We start from the raw sequence: 15,947 nt of genomic DNA, 5'->3' as shown, positions 1-15,947 counted from the left end.
TACACATCATAAGTCGTCTTTCAGACTTATCCAATGCCATCTTTCAGGCATATCTAGTGTCATCTTTCAGACACATCTCATGTCATCTTTCAGACATATCTAATGTAAAGTATTCCATTACTTCTTTCAGTATTCCTTGCCACAAATTTATTCATTCTGAATTTCCGATCTCAAAACTCTCTTGGATTGAGGTTTTCAAGCTCAATATTTCCAATAAAGCATCAAAACCAGAAAATATTTCGATTCATCATTCAGAATTCCTTGCTACAGATTTTTCCATTCAATATTTCCGATCCCAAAACTCTCTTGGATTGAGGTTTTCAAGCTCAATATTTCCAATAAAGCATCAAAACCAGAAAATATTTCGATTCATCATTCAGTATTCCTTGCTACAGATATATTCATTCATTGTTTTCGATCTCAAAACTCTCTTGGATTGAGGTTTTCAAGCTCAATATTTCCAATAAAGCATCAAAACCAGAAAATATTTAGATTCATCATTCAGAATTCCTTGCTACAGATTTTTCCATTCAAAATTTCCGATCCCAAAACTCTCTTAGATTGAGGTTTTCAAGCTCAATATTTCCAATAAAGCATCAAAACCAGAAAATATTTCGATTCATCATTCAGAATTCCTTGCTACAGATATATTCATTCATTGTTTTCGATCTCAAAACTCTCTTGGATTGAGGTTTTCAAGCTCAATATTTCCAATAAAGCATCAAAACCAGAAAATATTTAGATTCATCATTCAGTATTCCTTGCTACAGATTTTTCCATTCAAAATTTCCGATCCCAAAACTCTCTTGGATTGATGTTTTCAAGCTCAATATTTCCAATAAAGTATCAAAACCAGAAAATATTTCGATTCATCATTCAGTATTCCTTGCTACAGATATATTCATTCATTGTTTTCGATCTCAAAACTCTCTTGGATTGAGGTTTTCAAGCTCAATATTTCCAATAAAGCATCAAAACCAGAAAATATTTAGAATCATTATTCAGAATTCCTTGCTACAGATTTTTCCATTCAAAATTTCCGATCCCAAAACTCTCTTGGATTGAGGTTTTCAAGCTCAATATTTCCAATAAAGCATCAAAACCAGAAAATATTTAGATTCATCATTCAGTATTCCTTGCTACAGATTTTTCCATTCAAAATTTCCGATCCCAAAACTCTCTTGGATTGATGTTTTCAAGCTCAATATTCCCAATAAAGCATCAAAACCAGAAAATATTTAGAATCATTATTCAGAATTCCTTGCTACAGATTTTTCCATTCAAAATTTCCGATCCCAAAACTCTCTTGGATTGAGGTTTTCAAGCTCAATATTTCCAATAAAGCATCAAAACCAGAAAATATTTAGATTCATCATTCAGTATTCCTTGCTACAGATTTTTCCATTCAAAATTTCCGATCCCAAAACTCTCTTGGATTGAGGTTTTCAAGCTCAATATTTCCAATAAAGTATCAAAACCAGAAAATATTTCGATTCATCATTCAGTATTCCTTGCTACAGATATATTCATTCATTGTTTTCGATCTCAAAACTCTCTTGGATTGAGGTTTTCAAGCTCAATATTTCCAATAAAGCATCAAAACCAGAAAATATTTAGATTCATCATTCAGAATTCCTTGCTACAGATTTTTCCATTCAAAATTTCCGATCCCAAAACTCTCTTAGATTGAGGTTTTCAAGCTCAATATTTCCAATAAAGCATCAAAACCAGAAAATATCTAGATTCATCATTCAGAATTCCTTGCTACAGATTTTTCCATTCAAAATTTCCGATCCCAAAACTCTCTTGGATTGAGGTTTTCAAGCTCAATATTTCCAATAAAGCATCAAAACCAGAAAATATTTCGATTCATCATTCAGAATTCCTTGCTACAGATTTTTCCATTCAAAATTTCCGATCCCAAAACTCTCTTGGATTGAGGTTTTCAAGCTCAATATTTCCAATAAAGCATCAAAACCAGAAAATATTTCGATGTCATCTGTCAGACATATCTTGTGTCATCTTTCAGACACATCATAAGTCGTCTTTCAGACTTATCCAATGCCATCTTTCAGGCATATCTAGTGTCATCTTTCAGACACATCTCATGTCATCTTTCAGACATATCTAATGTAAAGTATTCCATTACTTCTTTCAGTATTCCTTGCCACAAATTTATTCATTCTGAATTTCCGATCTCAAAACTCTCTTGGATTGAGGTTTTCAAGCTCAATATTTCCAATAAAGCATCAAAACCAGAAAATATTTCGATTCATCATTCAGAATTCCTTGCTACAGATTTTTCCATTCAATATTTCCGATCCCAAAACTCTCTTGGATTGAGGTTTTCAAGCTCAATATTTCCAATAAAGCATCAAAACCAGAAAATATTTCGATTCATCATTCAGTATTCCTTGCTACAGATTTTTCCATTCAAAATTTCCGATCCCAAAACTCTCTTGGATTGAGGTTTTCAAGCTCAATATTTCCAATTAAGCATCAAAACCAGAAAATATTTCGATTCATCATTCAGAATTCCTTGCTACAGATTTTTCCATTCAAAATTTCCGATCTCAAAACTCTCTTGGATTGAGGTCTTCAAGCTCAATATTTCCAATAAAGCATCAAAACCAGAAAATATTTTGATTCATCATTCAGAATTCCTTGCCACAGATTTATTCAAGTTTCCGATCTCAAAACTCTCCAGGAGAGCATCAAAATCCAAAAAAGTTCCGATTCATCGGTTATTTCGTATTCCTTGTTAAATTCATTAAATGTACAATCAAGCATTAAATAACTGAAAATTTCCAAAAGTTTAATTCGTGGTTTCATTCATAAACGCTCGTCACTTATTTCCTTTTTCGTCGTTTCACAATCTCTATCCTACTATCTTGGATTGAATTTTCCATGTTCATTGTGTCTAATCAATTAAGCACAGAGAACTTTCAAATGTTGCATTTATAATGCCTCTTCACAAGCTTTCGTTGTCTTTATTTCAAATATCTATATTACCGATGTTGCTTCACACTACTGTTAAATTCGTCAACAACCGCTAACCTAGCTCACTCAGTAGCTTTGAGCTCATATTCAGAATTTGTGTAATTGAAAGCTTATTAACAAAATAGAAATCGTGGCCGTATATAGAAATAAATAATGTTCAACAATTGAAGAATAACAACAATTTTAAAATATTATGTGTGATTAATTAGCAATGTCGATTCAAAACAGAAGACAATTCACAGACAAATAAGTTTCCAGTTTTTTTTTAAGTTTTATGTCGACAATGAACACACTCCTACCCCTAAAAACACGCAAACCAATAAATGTCTAATGAATTTTAAAACCAGAACCAAAATGATGAAAATTTAAACCAAAATCCACTTTTTGATTCGAATAATGAAATATTGCAAAAAAAAAACATCAGTGGAATCCAAACGCCATCCTCTGTCAACAGGAAATCGTACTTCTATACACGGACTTGCAACTATTTTGCTTCATGCTGTCGCCCGTAAAAAACTGAAGGCACGCCAAACCCCGTACGGCAAAATGAAAGAAAAAAGAAGATAATCTGCCATGTTCTTTTGTAACTCCGCGAGCTCCGCATCGCCGCTTATCATTGAAAAAGTGCCTTACCTTACCCAGCACGTCGCACCCGGTTCATTTTTTCCCAGCTGCTATTCCGTGCGGCGCCTGTACCTTACACACAATTCACAGTTGAAAAAAACACTTTCCGTCACTACACAGGACCTACCGGCTGTGCCATTGTAGGAATTTTTCTTCATCCAAACTAAAACATAGACTTTTTTTCATTTTCATTATTTCAATTTTTTATTCACGCCAAAACCACAACTGTACCTCACAACTTCTCTTACCAAACTGAATCCTCCAGCGCCCTGCTGGTCATTCTTTTCTCTCCTCGGGTTCGTTCGTCATCCTTCCCGTCATTCATGTGCTCGAATGCCACGCACACCAGCGCACCATGCACGAAGCATGTATACGGCATCGTTGACAACATGCTTGCGCAGCTTCATTCTGTTCTTCCTTTATTTACCGAAAACACTGATACAAATTCTATAGCTATTTCTATTTGTATTGTAATTGGAATATTTTAAACCAATAAACTTCAAATCTAATCTGAAGAATCACAAGCAATTTAATTTAGCAACTTATCTTCCTACAGCGTACTGGCGAAGGTCTAAGAGTGATTTTGTACATTTTTGCGCGAGAATCTACGGAGAAACGTGCAATAACTCCAGTAAATTGGTGGAATCGCCAAATTTGCCATATGAGGCAAGAATTTGCTGAATTTTGTTAGAAGAAATTTGTGACGACATTTTTTGGCGGTTTTCCTAGATAAATAAATGTGTATAAATTTATGATGGCACAAGATGATCTTGTAGAAACATATTGAAAATTTTAAAATGAAATAATTAACTTTTTGCCTCGCTTTTTGCAACATTTTATTAGTAACTGCTAGGGAATTTTTACTGTCGACATCCTTAAAAAACCCCTAACAAGTGTGATTCCAATTTTTTTCGAAAAGTCTAGACATATTTTTTTTTCAAGAATTCGCTTAAAGGTTTATAAATATATTTAAAAAAATAGTTTCAGAAAAAAAAACTTCTAAACTATTATTCGAAGCTACTCCCACAAAATTCTACATTTTAGGGAGCTCATCATGGGTTCAGCCATATTTTTTTTCCAGAAGTTTTACCAACCATTCCTTCTAAGGGGTTTGTTGAAAAGTAATATTGAAGAATGATCAACGTTTTCTAACATACTCTTCCAGGGGTTCCTTAGAAATATTTCCAGAACTGCCCATGACTGCATAAGAGTCACATTCGACAAAAGTAGGCATTGGAGAAAATGGAACTGAATGTTTGCAACCTTCAATAGTATGGGAATGTGCTGAAATTTCAGAAATTTCCTGTAAATTCAAAAGTGATTATTTACCAATGAAATCTTCTACAGTTCTTGTTGCATGCTGGACCAATAGCCAGAAAATTAATTACACCACATTATAATTGATGGTACGCTATAGGGCCAGTGTATCTTCCCAGTGTGACTGTTATGCGGTTACATTCGCAAATATTAGATAATAATGAATGAGACAAAACGACTTGGTATTTTTTTTCACATTTTCTAGAAGAAACTTGTAAATTTTATGCAGGTGGTTGAAAGTAGGGGGATTAGGGGCATAATGGACACCCGGGGCGAAATGGACACCCCTGTTTTTGCTGAAACCGTTGACTTTTATGTAAAACTTTTAATGCATAAGTGTAAAGGAACAAGTCATTGTTCTATTTTTCAAAAGTACCATTTATATTCCTTCCAAATAACCAAAACATCATTGAAATTGAAATATGTTTTTCATATGGTGGATTTCTTATAATTTCGAAGCAGCAGCAAATAAGGTATTACGAGTGTTTGAGTGTATCCACCATAAAACAAATGAATTGTTAGCTTATCTGCATATATACGAAGATTTAGCAATGGGTGAAGTGTTTTATTTTTTATCAGAACATACCCAAAATAGCAATTTCAATGTTGTAGTCGATTCGGGGCGAAATGAACACTGGCAATTATGAATGGATGTACGCGAGCTGCATACTGTTAGGCGTTTTAGAGAGTTTGGAAAAAAACAATCCGATTATTTAAGCCTAAAATGTATTTAATTAACTTTGATGTTATGTGAACTTATCTAAGATGGAGTATTATATCTGTGGTATTGATCTCCGTAGGCAAACTACTTAACTGGACGATATTATCAAAGATACAGCATAAAATATGCAGGGGTGTCCATTATGCCCCGATAGGTGTCCATTTCGCCCCGTACCTTTCCTGCCAGGCCAAAAAACACTCGGTTTACTATTCATTATTTCTTCACAATAATGACATTCTAACTGCTGTAAATGATCGAAATACGTAGGAAACAAGTTAAAGTGGTAAGCCAACTGATAATATGTTAAGTTTTTGTCTGTTATACAGGTCTAACAAACTCATTTGCTTAGGGTGTCCATTATGCCCCTAATCCCCCTACTTAGGATTTGGTGATGATCCCAGTTATAAACTCAATATTGACAAAAAGTGCAAATGTTACAAATATGCAGTTATGGGCAGAGAAGGTCCTACACAAATTTGCCGATATGAATTTCTAAAAATTTCCTCACGGTTTGTACCCAGAGAACCTATTAGAAATTACTCAAGCAATTACGTCAGGTATTTCTAACCTTCCTTTTGCATCAAGTTTGCACGGTTTGGGTAAATAATGAGCCTAATGCCAAAGAAAGGTTAAGGAGTGTCGCCAGAAGCTAGACCTAATTCGTCTAAAAACCTCACTGTGTAGATGCTTTTCTTGAATGTTTGTTTAAAGATCATTTGTATATTCAGAGATATCTTAAGATTTCCATCAGACATTTTTTCGGCACTTCTGGAGATCTCCCTTTGATCCTCTAGAAATGTTGGAGTATTGTCTATAATGTTCGTCAGATTTATTAATAATACTGGCTTCTGATTTCAATTAGTACAACTGTGTGCATAAAAATAGCAGTGAAAGAAAAATTTTCATACAAAATAACCAACTTTGATATTCCGTATCGTTGTTCTCATACGACCAATCAAGCCAAAATATTGATAGCAAATTACAAATATCAAAGGTCAATTTTGTTATAGCAAATATTAGTTTTTTTTGGAGTAGGGTCTGGGACCATTTGGGCAGGGGGGCCTATTTTGGCCACTTGCTGCTCTAACTCAGTCTATTTTAAACCGAATGACTTGATTTTGGGACACGATTAGATACGTACAGTATCTAGCCATGTTCATAAATTCAAGTCCATCGGTTTGAAATTGACTGAGTTATAGCATCAAGTGCCCAAAATAGGTCCCGCTGTCCAATTGGTCCCAGACCCTACTAGCAAAAAAGTTGAATACTATGTGAAAATGTTCAAAACAATAGCAGTACCGTAAAACGGGGTATCATTGATCAATGGGGTAACATTGATCGGTTTGACCGACCTCACGAATTGTTCAAACAAACATTTTTTATTGAAACAGTTTCTGCTCACGAATGGTATTTCGTAATCTGCTGGTTTTTAGTTAACCCTTATGTGGCCGGCAGGGTACCCGGGTACCCAGCACCCATTTAAAATACACGGAGTAGAAAAAAGCAAAAAATTTGCCGGCCACATAACGGTTAATGAGTTAATCGATGACATGGAATTCATGAAAATTGAATTTCATAAACATTGAAATAAATTGATTTTTCCTTCACTGTGTTTCGTAGCGCGATAAGATACATTAGGGGGATTCACTTAACAGCGTAAACTGATTAAAAACTAATTAAACGTCATGATCACCAAGGCAATCTTTGATTATTTCATTCGCAAAGTCATGAAACATTTCAAATAAGCAGAAAACCATGGCTTACGCAGCAATTTAATCTGTTTAGTGAGTACCTACAACTATTGTCAAACATTCTTGCTTGGTATGTGTGGGGTGTGAATATGGACTTATCAACCGATGAACCGAATTCGTCACGGCACGAGAATTTTAACACTAGAGCGGAGCCGCTTCTAATCAGAATTGAATGATTTCCAATTAGAATTGAGCAATTCTGATTAGGAATGACCCGCTCTAGTGTCATAATTCTCGGACCGCGATGAATTCGGTTCATCGGTGGATAAGTCCATAGTTTACTGTTATTCCCCATGACGACGGTGTCAGTGTGAAGCTGGCTCATTGAGGAGATGAGCTTTGGCGGAGCAAGTCGCCTTCATTGTGTGGTTCCCGATGGACTTATCCACCGATGAACCGAATTCATCGCGGATCGAGAACTTTTACGGTAGAGTGGGGTCATATCCAATCTGAATTGAACGATTTCCTATCAGAATTGAACGATACTGATTGGCAATGGCCCCACTCTAGTGCCAAAATTCTTGGACCGAGATGAATTCGGTTCATCGGTGGATAAGTCCATAGACGCGTGCACCGATGAACTGAATTCATCGCGGTCCGAGAATTTTGACACTAGAGCGGGGCCATTCCCAACCAGAATCGTTCAATTCTGATTGGAAACCATCCACTTCTGATTGGAAGCAGTCCCGCTCTAGTGTCAAAATTATCGGACCGCGATGAATTCAGTTCATCAGTGCACGCGTCTATGGACTTATGAGCGCTTGCACGCTGACGTCATCATTATCTTTTTCTCATTCTTTCCTTCGGCGTCGGTCCATAAAGCCGTCCTTGCCCTCAAAAAAAATTGAGGGCAATGTTTACAAATCGTATGAGAATTCGATGAGGTTAGGTTTTTGATGCAAGCCTCTATCCACCGATGAACCGAATTCATCTCGGTCCAAGAATTTTGGCACTAGAGTGGGGCCATTGCCATGGCGGGGAACGTATTTGATCAGTACGCTGATTCATGTACATATGTATATAAGTTTGACCTTGTAAATAGTTTTGAATTTGAATTAAGTTAAGTTAATCTAAACTAGACATAAGAGCAACACAACACACAATTAATTATAACCCGTCACCATATTTCTACACAACACTGTACCCATATAAATCTAAGCCCATTCCCATCCACGAAGAAGAACACAAGAATTGTTACGCAACACCATACCCAACCCAGCAATAGCAGTACAAAATAGACACCCAAAAGTTTGGGTGGGCCAAAACGATCGGTCGCGTTCTATTCTTTATCCCATCCACGTCTAGCGCAATAAATAAAGTGCAGTGCAAATCAGATCAACCCAATTTCTTTCACGATCCGAACCTACATCTGCGGCGGTGGCCAACGGTGGCAATAATCAAATTAACCGTCGATTGAACCTATCTTGCGCGGGTGTCGCTTCATGAGCGTGAGAAATTTGGGAGAAACAGGTGTTGTGACGCACCTGGAAAGCGAAAGAGTTGGATTTAATAAACAAAACCGAAGCGCTCTTTTTCGCGGTTTAGAGGATTTTAATACTAAAATAACTAAAAAAGTGCCCCATCGGGCACTAAAACTAAAAAAGTACATAACTTGTAAGAATTTGAAATCAGAGACCCTAAATTTGGTAAGTAAGGGAATTTTCAACACAAACGATCATTGACTACTGACATGATCAATGTTACCCCAGATCAACAAAATCAAAAAGTAGAATATAACATGTTTTAAAGTTTCACAATACTTTTTCGAGTAGCTTATACTCAGAGAGCCAATACCTACACGTTTTATAAAGATGAAACATGTAACGTTCCATAGATTTCATAAGATTTTTTTTTTTAATATTATTGATCAAATTCAAATCATTTTCAACAAAAAATCCTTAAACACCACCAAAAATTTCCTGATTGACTCCAGAAATCCCTTATATTTTCCAGGGTAAATTAGGTTCCCTGATAATTCCAGGCTTTCCAGATTTTTTTCAGGTAGTAGACACCCTGTGCGTGGAAGCACTTAGTCTTCTGAGCAACTTTCCTTGACATGACTTTAAGTTAAAAACCAATATGTTACAGTTTCAAAAACATACATATGTACATACATACATACATTACATACACATTCTTCTAAATGGTCTAGAATGCGATATATTCAACAACCAATGGCAATGACAAAATATAATTCTGCTCCACCTGCCCTGTGTAGCAGATTCCCGGTGGTCAATGTTCCCGGAACCACTGTTTTACCATATCAACACGTTTCTTGATAAAGTTTGCTTTCAAATAAGACATTGGTCATTTGAATTGGTATAAAAAATCATCATTCTATAAGAGTTTGAATTTCTGGGTCATATTAACCCCAATGCTTTATTCGTAAGTTTTTCTCAATGCCCCAAGAAGGTTAAGGAGGACATAAGATCATTTGACGACCTAGAGGAATAGAAGTGATTAACTCTGAATCGGTTAATTGGGTTCTTTGGAGGTATCCGGATTATTTCATAATTGGAATCTCCGCCCAAAAAATAGTCGAAATCCAAAATTTCACAATTTTTGGAGACCGGGAAGTATTTTTAAAATGCATTTAAAGTTTGTATGGGGAACATTTTTTGTTCGGGCCGAACTGTCATTTTATCGATTAATCTGTCATTCTATCCACGGAAATGAAAATTGTTTTGTTAATTTAACCATCAAAACAAAGGTATTAGAACTCAATAAAATCACGTTTTACTCAGAAAAATGAGCTCTTTCGACATGGCTATAGAAAATGGCAATATTTTATTCATTAAACAACCCAATTGAAAAAGGATTCTTTATTCGTTGTAAACGCAACAAGTAATAAGTTTGGACAATTTTTATTATAAAGTTGATTGTACTGTGTATCACACACCCTGTTGCTTCATGAAGCCATTACAGTATGGCGCAGTTAGCGCTTCTCAGTGCATAATAAAAAGCCATTGTCTTACATATATACACGTACATATTCCACAAAACACTCACCTAACAACGTGTACACAATCCCAAAAACTGCAATCGTTGTCCAAAGTAGCACCGAAACTGTCGAATTGGCGGCAGCCGTCGTCGTACACAATGGATTTTCCATCGCATTCTGCAAAACAAAAGAAAACACACATTTGCATCTACACCATATCACCCCTAGGTAACCTTCCGCGCGGTCATTACTACTACTAACCTGTATCAGGAAAGGCCACACAATTGAGCTGTCGAATTTGGAATCGACGGACGCCCCGGCCGAAGCATTCCGTAGCAGCAAATGCCGCCCCTCTTCGTGTCGATAGTGCATTGTGGACGACCTGAACTTTCAGAGGATCTTGAGTCGCAATACCACCCGCGCCGCGTACGAAGTAAGTGAAGGATCCTTTCACTGGTCCATTATCGCTGCACAGACGACATCTGCCTCGCAGGGCTTTTCCTCCACACTCGACGACAATTCGAGGACCCAATCAACACACTATTGTTCAGCGAATGTACTCTTGAATCGTTATCGTTCTGTTTGCACTATTCCGGGAGGAAAAATTGGAAAAGCTTAACCACTCGACAGTATGAGCTTGTTTATCTCCGCAGCATCTTCGACTGTTTCGTTGTGGTCCTTTGTCCGCGCCTTCCACTATGCAACACGCACATTACAAACGCACACCACTATGCAATACGCCTTCTTGTTTACAGGAGTCGACTTCGAGCGCGCGCGATTTCCTATACACAAACATTCCGTCCCGCACATGTGGTGGAAAACGTGATTTTCCTCCCATCTTCTGCGGGCCGCATTTTCCTTCTTTGTTTTGACGCCACTTTTCCCCCCTTTTCCACAAGACGAACGATGGAAGGAAAACAAACGAACCTCCGAATCGCAGCCAACTTCACTTGCGAAAGTCCTGTTTGCACCTCCTGGCAAGGCTGTGTTTGACAGCAAAAGGAAACGATATCGATTTTCCGCGCGCTTTCCGCACTGCGATTTCCACGCCACTTCTGAGGCCTTCTTCGCCTATGCTGATACTTCACTGACTGTTTTGGTGGTGGATCCCATGTGTGTTAGGGCTTGTTCCTTGTACGGAGGGGTTACTGCATCTCTCCCGCAGCCCTTTTTCGTGCACCACTTGGAGGACAACGGGTAGTTATCACTTGGGAGTGAAAATTGGCTCTGTTCAAATCTTGGTCAAGGATGCTTGTTATGACGACCCTAATTGCACACGACCGATGCTTGAAACCAGGAAATTGATTTAGGCTCGATTTGATCCAGATTTCTTTGTTTGATATTACTCTTAAACTCACTTGCAATTATTACAAAAAATGAACACAATATTTTCTTCTAACTTAGGTATGACTTTTCAAATCAGCGAAGGTCTTCAAAACTCAACATCTGCGAAGTTACGTTTTCTAATCTAAACCAAGGAACTGCAAAACATTTCTCCAGAACTGCCAAACCATATCACATTCGATTTTTTCTCGTTTGCTCCGCAACCTGTTCTTACATCAGTATCCATTCATCACAGATTTCTTTCACGATTTTTACCCTACTTAACGAACTGCAAACACCCACAAGATATCTACGCGAGGAAGACCGAAGTTTGGCCGATTCATGTGACTAACTTTACATCTAGAAGACCCTCCCAAATAGTCACAATTTTCCACAAAATTTCATTTCGGGTCGGGCAGCGCAGCCTTTGTATTCGGTGCAAAACAGGGTGGGGAAATCCTGTTTTTCATTCTCTAACCCATGGCCCAACACTACTGACGGACTAACTGACTGACTGTGACTGTGATCGAGTGAATACAGCAAGTGGACTGACTGACGGATGGCTATTTTTTGGGTGGTTTATGTCAAACGTAGCATTGCTGCTGGCGAGATGTGGGGGGGGGCGGTTTGGAGCTGGACGAAGCAAGACGAGTTTTTCTTCGAATGTTTTGTCCTTCAAACAACGTCAACATCAACAGATTTGATGGTAGTGGTCGTTGTTGGTCGACATTCGTGTCCTTTGTCACGTCTTTCTTTGTGGTGAAACGAAACCGAATTGCCAGTTTGTAACTCCCATACGATGAACTAATGGAGGAGCATGGTTAGTTTCAGGGATTTAGGAAGACAACGACGGACGGTTTTTCCAATTAAGATTTCGAATCGAAATTTTCGACAATCGCAATACGGAAGAATGTTTCAAGGATACATTTCTCGGTATTTTCTCCATTCAATTCTAGATTCTGAAGGTACTTTATTGTGGAATTAAGTCTATAATTTGCCACCATAATACTCGGTTTGAGGTAGCAGTTTTCCAGTCTATAAGATTTCGAATCGAAATTTTCGACAATTGCAATACGGAAGAATGTTTCAAGGATATTATTATATCTAGGTATTCCAGTTTAGACGGTTCGGATTATATATATCATTAAGAAGACCGAGATGCTTACGATGCACGCTTCAGCAAACAACTGACTGATCGGCTATCTCTAAAGAGTAGTCGTAGGTCACTCATTTCATCACGCTAATAGTGGTCATCACAGATATATTTCTCGGTATTTACTCCATTCAATACTAGATTCTGAAGGTACTTTATTATGGAATTAAGTCTACAATTTGCCACCATTATACTCGGTTTGCGGTTGCAGTTTTCCAGTCTCGGTAGCACTGTAGCGAATATGCTTCGTATTAGGTACAGTGACCCCACACCGATGAATCACCTTAATTTTGTACACTATTTATCAATCACCATGTTGATCAAATGGAGTGATCCATAAACTGTGGTCATTTGCCGATTCATAAATTGTGGGGCCACTGTACACTGTTTCTGATTTTCCGTTGCAATTGGTTTTTACGATTTGCTCACTGAGCCGGATGGGCTGCAAAACGGTGAGTTGATAAGGAGAGCGTCCAACATATCTCTGGTCCGCACGTCCGCACAAGTTCCTACCTCATGCTTCCACGAGTTAAACGATGACAAAGACCGCCAGCAAAGAGTTGTGTGCTTAGCTGGTAGTGCAGCCTGGGCACTGTTGTCCTTCTAACTTCAGCTAGATTGAAGAGGTACGTCCCGAGCCAAGTCTGTGGAGCACAAACAGCGTCTATTCTGACATAAAGCGACAGATTATGAAATGCTCCTCCATCTATAGCTATACCTAAGGGACAGCAGGGATTATAGGCCCGGGGCCTGACGACCAAACAACCCCCCCCCCCCCTTTTGCGGAGTCAGCCGCGTAGTAGCCGGCTAAGAATAGGACTACTAACCCCAATTCAAGGTGTCAAGCGACCCGTGCCGACGAATACCTAAGTGATCGAGGGGGTGAAAAAACTGCTCGATCTTTAACGGAGCCTGTAGAGTAGGTTGTCCCAAAATTTGCACATGGTCGAAAAACTTGGGGGCTCACCCTGCAAATGATAGCTAAGGGTATTAGAAACAAACTTTTGTATGACGGCAACTTTCAAAAATGACGTTTAGAGGTCGCCCCGGCGAGATTTTTGAAAAATGGCCATTTTTCGTAATAAATTTCATACAAATATTATTTACCATACACAAATTGGTAATACCCACTATTTTTATATTTTTTACAGCTTGATATGGATCCAAACTTCATGGGAAAAATAATTAACGACATGTTTTGTAGGTAACTTTTTGAAACTGAATTTTTGAATTTACTAAAATTTCTCATTTTTTGATATACTTTGCATTTTACCCATCATAAAAAGTATCTGAACCTAATGCTAATTTAAAACAATTTTCATAAAAAGATAGGAAATTTTATGAGGAAAAACTTTGCCGAAGACAGCATGGCGTTTTTTCTATCCGTTTTAGAGTTATTCTTGGTTTACTATTTGGTGAAATCTGGATTTTTAGGTATTTAAAAAAAAATCACAAAAGAACTGACCAAAAACACATACAAAGTAAAAAATTACGTATGCTCAACAAGTTTTTGTCTTGATTGTGTTGAGGAATTATGGTAGCATCATTTATTGATTTTTTCTTTCCGTTGACAAATCCATTTTCTTTGATCTAGAAAGGCGCATACTAGCGAGAAACTTTATCATAAGATACCATTTTGAGATGCCTCAGTAGGCCATGGCATTTATAACGGTTATGTACTGACAATGGTTTATACGAGCATAATATACATTCAAACGCACGGCACATTTTCTATATCATTTAGAAGGTGATACATTCCGCAAAACGGGGGCTGCAAAACGGTGAGTCGATAAGGAGAGCGTGCAAGATAGCTCTGGTCCTCACAAGTTCCTACCTCATGCTTCCACTGGTCAAACGATGACAAAGACCGCCAGCTAAGAGTTGTGTGCTTAGTTGGTAGCGCAGCCTGGGCACTGTTGTCCTTCTGACTTCAGCTAGATTGAGGAGGTACGATTCCGAGTGTCTGTTCACCAAGGAGGTGCGGCTCAAACAGCGTCTGTTCTGGCATCCAGCGGCTGAGTAAGAAACGCTGCACCACGCCCAGCTAGATCCAAGGTGGTAGCCCCATCAGCGTGGTCGTCCCAGTGTTGGTTGGGACGTTAAACAGAACTGGCACGATGGCCCTCCGGCGAGACAGGAGTGTTGGCGTAGGCCCAATAAGCCACCCGTAAAAATCCCCATTGCGAATAACATAGGAGAAAATACGACTCGATACAATCGGCAAAGACCCACGCGACGAAATAAGGACTACGATTTGAAACTTGGAACATGGAATTGCAAGTCACTAGGTTTCGCAGGATGTGACAGGATAATCTACGACGAACTACATCCCCGCAACTTCGACATCGTGGCGTTGCAGGAACTTTGTTGGACTGGACAGAAAGTGTGGAAAAGCGGGCATCGAGCGGCTACCTTCTACCAAAGCTGTGGCACCACCAATGAACTGGGAACAGGATTTATAGTGTTGGGCAAGATGCGACAACGTGTGATCGGGTGGCAACCGATCAACGCAAGGATGTGCATGTTGAGAGTTAAGGGCCGTTTCTTCAACTACAGCATCATCAACGTCCACTGCCCACACGAAGGGAGACCCGATGACGAGAAAGAAGCGTTCTACGCGCAGTTAGAGCAAACATACGATGGTTGCTCGACGCGTGACGTGAAAATCGTTGTCGGCGACATGAACGCGCAGGTAGGAAGGGAGGAAATGTACAGACCGGTAATCGGGCGAAACAGCCTGCACGCCGTATCGAATGATAACGGCCAGCGATGCGTAAACTTTGCAGCCTCCCGTGGTATGGTAGTCCGAAGCACCTTCTTCCCCCGCAAAGATATCCACAAAGCCACCTGGAGATCACCCGACCACCGAACAGAAAACCAAATCGACCACGTTCTAATCGACGGTAAATTCTTCTCAGATATAACCAACGTCCGCACATACCGCAGTGCGAATATAGATTCGGATCACTTCTTAGTCGCTGTATGCATGCGCTCAAAACTTTCGACAGTTATCACCACGCGTCGAAGTCGAACGCCGCGGCTCAACATCGAGCAACTTCGTAACGTAGAAGTGGCTCAAGACTACGCGCAGCAGTTAGCAGTGGCCCTACCAACGGA

At 38.8% G+C, this 15,947-nt stretch overlaps 1 protein-coding gene across 1 annotated transcript in view; it reads right to left on the bottom strand.

The window, feature by feature from the left end:
• The window catches only part of LOC115262744 (transmembrane protein 198), a 51,040-nt gene extending 38,792 nt beyond the window's left edge, over positions 1–12,248 (bottom strand). Inside the window, exons 1-2 of the mRNA XM_029865523.2 lie at positions 10,616–12,248; positions 10,423–10,531 (exon numbers count right to left, since the gene is read on the bottom strand). Of these exons, the coding sequence (XP_029721383.2) occupies positions 10,423–10,531; positions 10,616–10,726 (220 nt within the window). The 5' untranslated portion in view covers positions 10,727–12,248. The remainder of the gene's footprint in view (positions 1–10,422; positions 10,532–10,615) is intronic.
• Positions 12,249–15,947: the final 3,699 nt, after the last annotated feature.

This window comes from Aedes albopictus, chromosome 3, assembly GCF_035046485.1.
Source record: "Aedes albopictus strain Foshan chromosome 3, AalbF5, whole genome shotgun sequence".
Lineage (NCBI taxonomy): Eukaryota > Metazoa > Arthropoda > Insecta > Diptera > Culicidae > Aedes > Aedes albopictus.
This window is presented reverse-complemented; position numbering and strand designations above follow the sequence as displayed.